The sequence below is a fragment of the Thalassophryne amazonica genome, chromosome 19 (assembly GCF_902500255.1).
Source record: "Thalassophryne amazonica chromosome 19, fThaAma1.1, whole genome shotgun sequence".
In the NCBI taxonomy this organism is placed as follows: Eukaryota; Metazoa; Chordata; class Actinopteri; order Batrachoidiformes; family Batrachoididae; genus Thalassophryne; species Thalassophryne amazonica.
Window position 1 is genome coordinate 51,152,190 of NC_047121.1, and position 13,193 is coordinate 51,165,382.

The 13,193-nt window shown below is 39.4% G+C and overlaps 1 protein-coding gene and 1 long non-coding RNA gene across 5 annotated transcripts in view; one reads left to right on the plus strand and one right to left on the minus strand.

The window, feature by feature from the left end:
• LOC117531699 overlaps positions 1 to 3,272 on the plus strand; it is a 32,564-nt gene extending 29,292 nt beyond the window's left edge. Inside the window, exon 4 of the long non-coding RNA XR_004566704.1 lies at positions 3,263 to 3,272. This is a non-coding gene — a long non-coding RNA (uncharacterized LOC117531699). The remainder of the gene's footprint in view (positions 1 to 3,262) is intronic.
• ptp4a2a (protein tyrosine phosphatase 4A2a) overlaps positions 1 to 13,193 on the minus strand; it is a 30,100-nt gene that overhangs the window by 9,002 nt on the left and 7,905 nt on the right. The window contains exons 1-5 of one of the 4 annotated variants that reach the window (XM_034194803.1): positions 12,548 to 12,646; positions 4,394 to 4,529; positions 4,195 to 4,314; positions 3,457 to 4,107; positions 2,998 to 3,090 (exon numbers count right to left, since the gene is read on the minus strand). In XM_034194803.1, the coding sequence (XP_034050694.1) occupies positions 2,998 to 3,090; positions 3,457 to 3,552 (189 nt within the window). In that variant the 5' untranslated portion in view covers positions 3,553 to 4,107; positions 4,195 to 4,314; positions 4,394 to 4,529; positions 12,548 to 12,646. Of the gene's footprint in view, positions 1 to 2,997; positions 3,091 to 3,456; positions 4,111 to 4,194; positions 4,315 to 4,393; positions 4,530 to 11,082; positions 11,093 to 12,547; positions 12,647 to 13,193 lie in introns of those variants that run through there. The other 3 variants (XM_034194805.1, XM_034194804.1, XM_034194806.1) reach the window with 3 other exon arrangements.

Consider the following 13,193-nt stretch of genomic DNA (forward strand, 5'->3'; position numbering starts at 1 on the left):
GACGCAATCACACGTGATTCAAATCCATGTTTTTTTTTTTTAAATAATAAGGTCGGATACTTTTCTAATAGACCTCGTAGTTCAGCATTCAACACCATCCTCCCCCACAGCCTCGTGAGGAACCTGCTGAACCTCGGTCTACCTCATTCCACATGTCTTTAGATTAAGGACTTTCTGTCAGATGGCTCACAGAGTCAGGATTGGCCCCCACACATCCACAGCTCTCACACTCAGCACCGTTGCTGCAGACCGAACGGTCCTCCCCTAAAAATCGGTCCGCCTTTTGCATCTGCACGTGTCATTTCGGACCACAGCAGCACATCTGAGACAGAGTCTCTTCACCCAAAGCAATCAAATACAACCCCTGGCAAAAATTATGGAATCACTGGTCTGGGAGGATGTTCATTCAGTTGTTTAATTTTGTAGAAAAAAAGCAGATCACAGACATGACACAAAACTAAAGTAATTTCAAATGGCAACTTTCTGGCTTTAAGAAACACTATAAGAAATCAAGAAAAAAAGATTGTGGCAGTCAGTAACGGTTACTTTTTTAGACCAAGCAGAGGAAAAAAATATGGAATCACTCAATTCTGAGGAAAAAATTATGGAATCACCCTGTAAATTTTCATCCCCAAAACTAACACCTGCATCATATCAGATCTGCTCGTTAGTCTGCATCTAAAAAGGAGTGAACACACCTTAGAGCTGTTGCACCAAGTGGACTGACATGAATCATGGCTCCAACATGAGAGATGTCAATTGAAACAAAGGAGAGGATTATCAAACACTTAAAAGAGAGTAAATCATCATGCAATGTTGCAAAAAATGTTGGTTGTTCACAGTCAGCTATGTCTAAACTCTGGACCAAATACAAACAACATGGGAAGGTTGTTAAAGGCAAACATACTGGTAGACCAAGGAAGACATCAACGCGTCAAGACAGAAAACTTAAAGCAATATGTCTCAAAAATCAAAAAATGTACAACAAAACAAATGAGGAACGAATGGGAGGAAACTGGAGTCAACGTCTGTGACCGAACTGTAAGAAACCACCTAAAGGAAATGGGATTTACATACAGAAAAGCTAAACGAAAGCCATCATTAACACCTAAACAGAAAAAAACAAGGTTACAATGGGCTAAGGAAAAGCATTTGTGGACTGTGGATGACTGGATGAAAGTCATATTCAGTGATGAATCTCGAATCTGCATTGGGCAAGGTGATGATGCTGGAACTTCTGTTTGGTGCCTTTCCAATGAGATTTATAAAGATGACTGCCTGAAGAGAACATGTAAATTTCCACAGTCATTGATGATATGGGGCTACATGTCAGGTAAAAGCACTGGGGAGATGGCTGTCATTCCATCATCAATAAATGCACAAGTTTATGTTGATATTTTGGACAATTGAAAGGACGTTTGGGGATGATGAAATCATTTTTCAAGATGATAATGCATCTTGCCATAGAGCAAAAACTGCAAAAACATTCCTTGCAAAAAGACACATAGGGTCAATGTCATGGCATAGGGTAAATGTCAATGAGCAGATCTGATTTGATGCAGGTGTTAATTTGGGGGATGAAAATTTACAGGGTGATTCCATAATTTTTTCCTCAGAATTGAGTGATTCCATATTTTTTTCCTCTGCTTGGTCTAAAAAAGTAACCGTTACTGACTGCCACAATCTTTTTTTCTTGATTTCTTATAATGTTTCTTAAAGCCAGAAAGTTGCCATTTGAAATGACTTTAGTTTTGTGTCATGTCTGTGATCTGCTTTTTTTCTACAAAATTAAACAACTGAATGAACATCCTCCGAGGCCGGTGATTCCATAATTTTTGCCAGGGGTTGTAGATTGTGATTATTAACCATCAGATGATGAAGGTAAAACCTGTTAAATCATTCTCAAGTCAGTTTTAAGCAGAAATGAGGTGAAATTCTGTGACACTTTGAAATGTCCGATGCGCAGTGAACGCATCAGCTCGCCGCTCGTTTAACCATGGCGCTCTGATCACTTCCGCCGCCTTTTATGATGAAATAATGCTGAATTTTTGTGGAAATGATTGTTGTACAAAAGCTTCAGATATCTGTCGTTGAGACTGATGATGACTGGAGGCAGTTTGAAGCAGAAATGCAGTGATAATCAGTGAACTGCGTCTTCAGGGGGACTGATTTTTAGGGGGACCATCTGGTCTGTGACACTGGTTCCCCTCAAGGCTGCGTGCTGAGTCCGCTGCTCTCCACCCTCTACACCTCTGACTGCACCTCATCCACACCAGCAACACCTTCATTAAGTATGCGGATGACACCACAGTGTTCGGCTGTATCACTGGAGGAGATGAGTCCACCTACCAGGAGGAGGTGGAACAGCTGACAGTGTGGTGTAGAGAAAATAACCTGCTCCTGAACACAGACCTTTAAAGTCTGTGTGTGGTTTACTCAGATTTATATTTACACTGAAAGGTTGCACCTGACCTTTTGTTGCACTTTGTGACAATGACAATAAAGAATCTGTATCTGCACACCGCTGCTGTTTCATAAAAATCAGAGAGAATGTGTATCACAAGACTAAAAGCTAGAGGTCCAAATGCGATAGATTAAAAAACTAAAACAAAAATACTCTTGAACAGCATTCAAAGAGTGCATACCCCCATCAGCAAACCAAATCTCTTACATTTTCTTCTATTTGCTCATTAACTGATATCAGAAATAAAAGATGGTTCAGTCTATTTGTTGTTGTTGTTCATTTGGCTGCTCCCGGTTTTGTTCGGGGTCGCCACAGCGGATACAACCAAATCTGCATTGGCAATTGGCACAAATTTTAGGCCGGATGCCCTTCCTGACGCAACTCCAGTTTTACCTGGAGAAACACACACAGCCACTGGTGTTCCAAAGAGGTCTCCCATCCAACTACTAACCAGATCCTGCTCTGCTTAGCTTCTGAGATCTGACGGGATCAGACTGACACAAAGCAGAATGGCAAATATTCCCATCTCTTACCAACACCTGTATGCCTTCTTGTTCCACCGGAGTCTTGTCATATGTCGCAGCACACACTCTCACCAGGGTGTTTACGCCATAAGCTTTTAGATCCTATACATAAAAAAAACAAAACAAAAAAAAACACACACACACACAGAAATTATTATTTTTTTTTTTTATTTAATGCTACAAATGCATATGAGTACATTATGATTGGGTGTGCACAAAACTGGTGCTTGCTTGTACTAAAAATAAAGGATTACAGCAGAAAAGAGGAAGGAAGCGATGATGACAGATTGTAAGAAGTGTTTTCCTCCATCTTTAGTACCCACGAGCACCACTTATGTCTAAGGCTGATTACGGCCACAATTATTGCTTTTGAGAAATTACTCCGACTAAGAATTTCTCTTAGGAACAGACACAATTTCACTTTGAACATTTTTTATTTCAAATAAGAAGAAGAACAGAACACTCTACCTCTATAAATCTTCCCAGTTGTGCATTCGTGGGGTTATGCGTGATGAGGAACCTCAGACAGTCATAGGTGATCTCCACTGGTGCCGGTCGGTTCATTTTTAGACCAAGAACAAATAATCAGCAAGATATTCAGAAGTGGAGTAACAAATTAGTAGTTGTCAAATAAAAAGTTCTTTGTTTGAATGAGCAGGAAACTTACTTATCAAAATAAATAAATAAGCTATGTAGGATTCCAATGCAACAAATTACACACTAACACTTTTAGATCATTAAATTACTTTGGTGACAGATTTCTTGGGAAATTCTGGTTGGGGTGTGGGGGCTCTCCTTGGCAATGATGAAGAAAATTAAAGTTGGCTTGGCTACAAAAAATAAATATATATATACACACACCAATATCTTTAAATGATGTTGGTGGAAAAAAAGTTACAGGAAATGTCCAGCAAATAGAAAGACAGAAAAAGATCTGTCCTTTTCCTTCAAGTCTCTTATCCCATTCAAAATTTGCTCAAATCAGAGAAGGAGAATGACAGGCCAAGAACAGTGAGGAAATAGAAACTCGCAGGAGGAAACCTCCCGACTCCCGCAGACAGGTGACAGACAGAAGGTTGGCTTGTCTTCTTATGGGTTGAACAGGATGGCAGTAAGGACCTTCTGAGGATACAGAAACACAATAACGCTTTACTGCATAGTTTTTCTGCCACCCCCGAATGAATGTGGTGTCTTTCTGTTTCACACCTGTGTCTATGAGCGGCAGTGTTTAGGCTGAGTTGGCGTTTCCTGTTCACTTGTCCACAATAAGCAGCAGGTGCTGGGCTTGGCAAAACTCCCCTCCAAGCCTCGCATACGCCATACAGCCTGAGACAGACAGCGTGGATAAAATGCACTGACGTAAACAGTGGCAGGAGGCAACAGAGACAGCTGGCTGAATACTCACTGCGGTGTGAGCTGAGGAGATAGTTCATTGAGCGTACACAGGAAAATGTGACAGCTCTGAGATGTAGACACACCATTGATGATGATGCTTTCCAGGGTCCTTGGTGACAACGGCCCACTCACTGGCTGCCAACCTGCTGCATGAAAGCATATACCTTAATACTTCTCTGCTACCTACCTGTAAGTGTTGAGCCAATACTAGTAAATAAGCCCTGATTAGACATTCATGCAGGAAAAAACATTCACAGAGTGCCTCATGTGCTGCAGTCTCCTAGACAGCAGGTGGCACCAGAGACACCATATTCTGACATTAGGCCTACTAGCACGGCTAATTAGCATGCAGACATATGGCGCAGCAGCGTGCACTTCATCACTTAGCCACAGTGGCCATGTTTACACCAAATGCAGTCGACTAGCCCCTTTACTGCTTCCAGTTCAACTGCCAACTAACCAACATATAATTTGGTCGGTCAAAAGGTTAAAAAAAAAAAAATAGAACGATCAAGATCAATCCAACTATTGAAAGCTACTAATTTAATGGGGACAGTTTTTTTTTCTGAGTCTATTCAAATAGTCAGATAACAAATGCTGCCCAATGGTAGAATAATAATAATAATAATAATAATAATAATAATAATAGTAATAAATACATTTTATTTGTACAGCACAGAAGAGTGTAAACTTTCAGTTTTTAATCACAACTTTATATTTTAGAACTTTAATTCCCTATAACTTGAATATGAAAAAGAGTGCACTTCACACAGTATAAAACACAGTGCACAAGTCTGAAAAGCATTTATCGCCAGCCTGACCTTGATTTCAATATCATCAGGATTCCTAATATCATGTTGAACGGAGCTAATGAAGCAGTGACGGTGGTCCTTTCAAACTCGGGCTTCTTTGTATCTCTTCAAACAATATGGGCTGAACTACTAAACTGTGACCCTTTAAAACTGTGTTCAAATGAAGACCTGAAATGTAGGTTAAGTTATATTTATATCCGCTTGAAAATTAAACCATTTTTTATTTTTTTATATTTTTTAAGGTTTGTGGACTGGGTCCCTGTGTGATTTTTGGTTTTTTTTATCCCTCTTTCTCTGTGATTCAGCAGATGCATTTCAGCTGGAGGTTGAACATGTAAGCCTCGCAGTCAGTTTTTTTTAATTACTACAACCCCTGGCAAAGATTATGGAATCACCGGCCTCGGAGGATGTTCATTCAGTTGTTTAATTTTGTAGAAAAAAAGCAGATCACAGACATGACACAAAACTAAAGTCATTTCAAATGGCAAATTTCTGGCTTTAAGAAACACTATAAGAAATCAAGAAAAAAATATTCTTGCAGTCAGTACCATTACTTTTTTAGACCAAGCAGAGGAAAAAAATATGGAATCACTCAATTCTGAGGAAAAAATTATAGAAACACCCTGTAAATTTTCATCCCCAAAACTAACACCTGCATCATATCAGATCTGCTCGTTAGTCTGCATCTAAAAAGGAGTGAACACACCTTGGAGAGCTGTTGCACCAAGTGGACTGACATGAATCATGGCTCCAACACGAGAGATGTCAATTGAAACAAAGGAGAGGATTATCAAACTCTTAAAAGAGAGTAAATCATCACGCAATGTTGCAAAAGATGTTGGTTGTTCACAGTCAGCTGTGTCTAAACTCTGGACCAAATACAAACAACATGGGAAGGTTGTTAAAGGCAAACATACTGGTAGACCAAGGAAGACATCAAAGCGTCAAGACAGAAAACTTAAAGCAATATGTCTCAAAAATCGAAAAATGTACAACAAAACAAATGAGGAACGAATGGGAGGAAACTGGAGTCAACGTCTGTGACCGAACTGTAAGAAACCGCCTAAAGCAAATTGGATTTACATACAGAAATGCTAAACGAAAGGCATCATTAACACCTAAACAGAAAAAAACAAGATTACAATGGGCTAAGGAAAAGCAATTGTGGACTGTGGATGACTGGATGAAAGTCATATTCAGTGATGAATCTCGAATCTGCATTGGGCAAGGTGATGATGCTGGAACTTTTCTTTGGTGCCTTTCCAATGAGATTTATAAAGATGACTGCCTGAAGAGAACATGTAAATTTCCACAGTCATTGATGATATGGGGCTGCATGTCAGGTAAAGGCACTGGGGAGATGGCTGTCATTACATCATCAATAAATGCACAAGTTTATGTTGATATTTTGGACAATTGAAAGGATGTTTGGGGATGATGAAATCATTTTTCAAGATGATAATGCATCTTGCCATAGAGCAAAAACTGCAAAAACATTCCTTGCAAAAAGACACATAGGGTCAATGTCATGGCATAGGGTCAATGTCAATGAGCAGATCTGATTTGATGCAGGTGTTAATTTGGGGTATGAAAATTTACAGGGTGATTCCATAATTTTTTCCTCTGCTTGGTCTAAAAAAGTAACCGTTACTGACTGCCACAATCTTTTTTTCTTGATTTCTTATAGTGTTTCTTAAGCTAGAAAGTTGCCATTTGAAATGACTTTAGTTTTGTGTCATGTCTGTGATCTGCTTTTTTTCTACAAAATTAAACAACTGAATGAACATCCTCTGAGGCTGGTGATTCCATAATTTTTGCCAGGGGTTGTATTTTATTTAAGTTACCGTGTTTGTGAAGGGTTGTGTGTTGCCCAAAAAAAGCAAAAATTAAAAAGTGAAACACTCAGCGAGAGTCTGAGCAAAACACAGAGGAAAGAGTGGACTTCTGCTGAGAGGATCTTTCAGAAACTGTCTGTCAGTGTGTCCGGGGACGGAGCTGCGACTTGCCTGGTGTGAGGGTGGCGCTGAGCCCCTCACACCGGGCAGAGAGAGACAGCAGCCGGCCGCCAGGTCAATAGTCACTCCCCATGTAGAGCAGACCGTGTTTTTTAAAAATAGACAAGCTCACTGCTTCACTTTAAATGCACAGTCAGTCTATTTCAGATGATCAGCGTGGACCCTCTTTCTCTTAAAAAGGCTTTATTTTACTCTGTGTGTCACATTGGAAAGCTGTAGCTTTCAGCGCTAAATTGATTAGCTGTTACGCGGCCTCTGCACATGCTCTAGTCTACTTTTGTTTTGTTTCTGGAGACGTTACATCGCCACCCACAGGACTGGTATATGTACTACAATGTTAAACAGAGCTTCGGGGCACAGAATTCGTCTCGAACATTTTTTGTAATCAAAATACTAGACTAATCGTTTCAGCCCTAATGTACTGTTCAAGAGTCATTGAAATGTTTGACTGGCTTCAATAAAGAATTTTAACATAGCCTTACATCACTGCCTTTGAATTATTTTTCTTTAGAAAGATATTGTCATATTTTCAAGCCTGGATAAAATGGTAACAGTTGCTATTTCTTCCAGAATACAGTGAGGTGAACTTCACTCCTATAATGGGACCCTTTAAGGAAGATTGAGGTTTGCATTTTGCTTTTTTCAATTTCCCTCCCAAATCTTCCTTCAAAATTCTCATTTATAATCGAGTCTTCCATGATTATCGACAACAGTTCTTTTTTAATTTCTACAAACAAATATAAATTATTTTAAGATTTTAATTTGTGTAGGCCTAATTGAAATTCAAAATGCTCCCGCCCTGATTTTTTTTAATATATTTTATATTTCATCATAAACAAACACTCAATCCCACCCAGCAATGTTTAGTTATGTTTTATCAGTTTATTCAAAGCAAGAGATAGACATTTCCTCTGAGAAAATCCAATTAGGTGACATTTTACAGTGAACACAAAATAATGTCCTTCCCAAGGAAAAAAGGTTTAGTTATACATTTTTCACAACAAAATAATGAAATTAAATATAAAATTATAATATAATATAATATAATATAATTCTCCCCACTTCCCAACATTTTGAAAAAACATTTTAAACAACATCAATAGTCCAGGGGTCTCCCTAAGCAAGGGCACAATGTCACTGCGCCAAAGTGTTAGCATTTTGCTGAAATGGCAATGGGATGTGGCTGATGTAAAATTGAACCATTTTTAAGTTTTGTTTTTTTGTTTTTATTTTTTTAATTAAGGATGATGGACTGGGTCCCTGCGTGATTTTTTTATCCCTCTTTCTCTGCATTTCAGCAGATGCATTTCAGCTGGAGGTTGAACATGCAAGACCCGCAGTCAGTTTTTTTTACTATTATTTTAAGTTACCGTGTGAAGTGTTGTGTGTTACCCAAAAAAGCAAAAATTAAAAAGTCAAACACTCAGTGTGAGTCTGAGGGAAACACAGAAGAAAGAGTGGTCTTCTGCTGTTTGTCAATGTAGCCGGGGACAGAGCTGTGACTCGCCCGGTCTGACAGTCCCTCACACTGGGCAGAGAGAGACAGCAGCTGGCCACCGGGTCAATAGTTCCTCCCCACATAGAGCAGACCGTGTGTTTTTTAAAAATAGACAAACACACTGCTTCAGGGGAGGTGATGGTCTAGTGGTTAAGGTGTTGGGCTTGAGTCCAGAAGATCATGGGTTCAAATCCCCGCCTGACTGGACAATTACTAAGGGCCCTTGGGCAAGGCCTTTAATCCCCTATTGCTCCTGGTGTGCCGTGAGCGCCTTGTATGGCAGCACCCTGACATCGGGGTGAATGTGAGGCATAATTGTAAAGCGCTTTGAGCGTCTGATGCAGATGGAAAAGTGCTATATAAATGCAGTCCATTTACCATTTCACTTTAAATGCACAGTAAGTCTATTTCAGATGATCAGCGTGGACCATCTTTCTCTTAAAAGGCTTTATTTTACTCTATGTGTCACGTTGGAAAGCAGTAGCTATCGTTGCAAATTTGATTAGCTGTTATGCTCCAGTCTTCTACTGTTTTTTTTTTCCTGCGGACATTGCAGCGCCACACACAGGCTTGGCATATGTACTACAACATTAAACAAAGCTTTGAGGCACAGAATTTGCCTCAAACATTTTTTGTAATCGAATTATTCGAGTTACTCGACTAATCGTTTCAGCCCTAGTGCTGTGGTCTGATGAGTCCACATTTCAAATTGTTTTTGCAAATCATGGACGTCGTGTCCTCTGGACAAAAGAGGAAAAAGACCATCCAGATTGTTACCAGTGCAAAGTTCAAAAGCCAGCATCTGTGATGGTATGGGGGTGTGTTAGTGCCCATGGCATGGACAACTTACACATCTGTGATGGCACCATCAATGCTGAAATGTACATCCAGGTTTTGGAGCAACACATGCTGCCATCCAAGCAACGTCTTTTTCAGGGACGTCCCTGCTTATTTCAGCAAGACAATGCCAAGCCACACTGCAGTGTTACAACAGCATGGCTTCATAATAAAAGAGTGCAGGTACTAGACTGGCCTGCCTGCAGTCCAGACCTGTTGCCCATTGAAAATGCGTGGTGCATTATGAAGCGCAAAATACGACAACGGAGACCCCGGACTGTTGAACAACTGAAGTCGTACATCAAGCAAGAATGGGAAAGAATTCCACCTACAAAGCTTCAACAATTAGTGTCCTCAGTTCCCAAACACTTATTGAGTGTTGTAAGAAGGAAAGGTGATGTAACACAGTAGTAAACATACCACTGTCCCAGCTTTTATGAAACATGTTGCAGGCATCCATTTCAAAATGAGCAAATGTTTGCACAAAAACAATAAGTTTATCAGTTTGAACATTAAATATCTTGTCTTTGTGGTGTATTGAATTGAATACAGGTTGAAGTGGATTTGAAAATCATTGGATTCTGTTTTTATTTACATTTTATACAACGTCCCAACTTCAGTGGAATTGTGGCTGTAAAAACTACAACAACACTGAGCAAAGATTAGTCAAGGCCAAACTATACAGGACGTTTTTCACAATTATGGCAGTCTACATGGTGGTAATAATAATAATAGAGCACCGCGCAAGGCTTGCTCTATGGTAGACGGATGCACAAACCGGAAATGGCACAAAAAATCTCTGTAGTGGGGAAAAAGCCACAAACCACTGTCGTAAAAAGCTGTAAAAAGCCACAAATGGCTTTGAATTGTAAATATCTGTATTTCCTTTTAATTGTTTTTCTGTCACAATGAATCTACTTTGGTATGTTGTGTGGTCTTATTCTGTTTTTATGTTACTGGGACTACGGATGGAAATTCGCACCTTGCTATAAGCCGGCATATTTACATGTAACTATGTCCATTAATATGCATTGCCCCATTTCAAAATAAACAACAAACCGGCGGTAGACAAACACAGACTTTATAAAGAAGAGTAGATGCCACATTGGTTGCTGAGGTGCAAGAAATGCGACACCATCTTGGAGCGGTCATCGTAGTGATTCTATCACAAGGTACAGTGAAGGTTTGATTTTATAATCTTATTTTCTTTTTAATCTTTCTAACATAACGTGTGAAATACCAAGTGTTCCAATACTTTTGGAGGGCACAGTATCCTAACCTTATGATGAGTGAAAAATTAGTGTGGTATTACTACCGTTTTGTTTAAGAATGTTTAATTTTCACTGTTGCTGCACTTTGTGTCAAATCATAGTCATATCGTTTATCATATTGATATGAAAATTCAGTAAGGTATATCTTCTATTATACATTCTAAATCTAAGGTGGAACTCTTCTAGTGTTTACTAAGGTACACCGAAATATCTAAAAAAAATAAATAAATAAATAGTAGAGCCACTTAAGCCCCTTTCACACCGGGGGTGATCCCGGTTGCGCCGTGCATCATTATGACGACGCCGCGTGGAAGCAACTCAGTGCTGAGACGATGCAGCTCGGCGCCAAAACAGCGCAAGGGGCGCCAAGGAGGAAACAAATCAGGCGCCGAAAAATTAAACCTGTTTAATTTTTTTGGCGTCCTGTGCTCAACGCAGAAAGGAAGTGGTTCCAGTGCAAGTCGGGGCAAAAAGGCATAATTTGGGGCAAATAGGCGTTACCCGGCATGACTCAAAGCCAATTTATGATTCCTGCTGTGTTCCATTGTTCCCGCAGTATGAATCACACAGGATTGTTTTTATACCGTGTACTTAATGCAGTAAAAACTACATGCTGAAGAAAAAAAAAGGGAGAATGATTGCCAGAAATATCCAGTAAAAAGTCCAGACATCTCTAGTACATTCATGGACGTTCGTTCATGCGCGCACATGTGAACAATTAAAAGAAAAAAAATGTCTGGCTGCAGGCATTGGTTCCTTGTTCTCTGCTCAAACTCTCAGATCACAGTTACAAAAAGGAAAAAAAGGACATAAGTCCTGAGACAGGACATGTCAACATCAAGTAGAACTCCAGACATCTCAATATTTGCTTGACGGTTCGGCGCGCGCATCTCGCGGTCAAGGGAGGAAAGAAAAGAAAAAAAAATGTCTGCAGGCAGTTAGTTCCTTTCTCTCCAGACTCTCTCATCGCAGTTAAAAAAGGACATAAGTCCAGGACATGTCAACATCAAGTAGAACTCCAGACATCTCCACTTCTGGGGGGGGAGCACCCCCCCAGAAGTGCAAAGGATTTAGTCATGCTCATGCTCCCAAGAACCATTTTACTGAAACAACTCTGAAGGCCCTAAAGGACATGGTTAGATGGTGAGGAGCTTTTCCAGGTATGTGAGAGGCAAATAAAGAAAAATGCTTAAAGGTTTTGGCCATGCTAATGCTCCCCTGAAGCATTTACTCAAAATAAAGTCTGAAGAATCAAAATAACATTGTGAGACGCTGATGAGCTTCGCTCGTTTATGTCCGCGACATATGCCTATTATTATTAATAATAATGATGATGATGATGACATATAAGGTTGTCCTGTGACCGTTAGCTTGTGCCTTCAGTCCAGCTAGTGTTAGCCAATGTTATTTTAAGGAGGGCTCATAAACACAATGAAACACAGACTTCATAACTTAGACGTCTGATATGCTGATAAAATACCAGGGAACAAAATATAAAATAAATCGACAAAGCCTTCTGTCATTAGCTAAAAGCTTCGTCATCTAGTTATGAAAAAGCAGGTCAACCCACAGATTTACCTGCAAACAAAACAGCATGCTAATGTTAGCATCTCCCAGACCGGTTAAACGAAAACGCAAAAAATTAAATAATATTCAATTCAAAGTACTGACGCATATAATATTACATACACAGCCAAAACAACTACATGGAGACAAAATCTAACTACTTACAAGACGCAGTGGTTTCACTAAAATCCAGAAGCCTCTAAAGAAGAGTCTGCGAAGGAGACATGGCAGCAAAACGCGTAAAGTTAACTGGAATAAACACTTCTACATCCGTAGGGCTTCCAAAATAAAATCCTTGTTACGTTTCCAAAGTTCGTTTGATTTTATTGTCAGCGCTTCCGATTTAGCCAGATGCTGTCGCAGAACGAAATGTCGATGTAATGCACTGCAGGAATAGATTTTATCTGATCTTTATCATCCCGAGAAAGTGCCTGTGCTAAGGCTATTAAAGACAACGTAAAGAAAATACGAAAACTAAAAATATGCTGAACAAATGCTGTTTTCGGGCTGAAACAAATTATTTATTTATTTATTCATTTGCGATAAACTTACAATTTGCTCAGCAAAAGCACTCGAAAATTCCAGTGTTCTCTGGGTGACTGGTCCAGTAAGGACGAGCGACAACAGGCTCAAAACCACAATAACCTTTTGAACATATGTACAAGGTTTTATTTTCTATAATTATTATTATTATTATTATTATTATTATTATTATTATTTTAAAAAAATAAATCTATGCATTATTTTGTGAAAAATTGATGAAAAAACTGTTTTACAGCACTAACAAAGGAAGAGAGTAAATTTCCTGGAA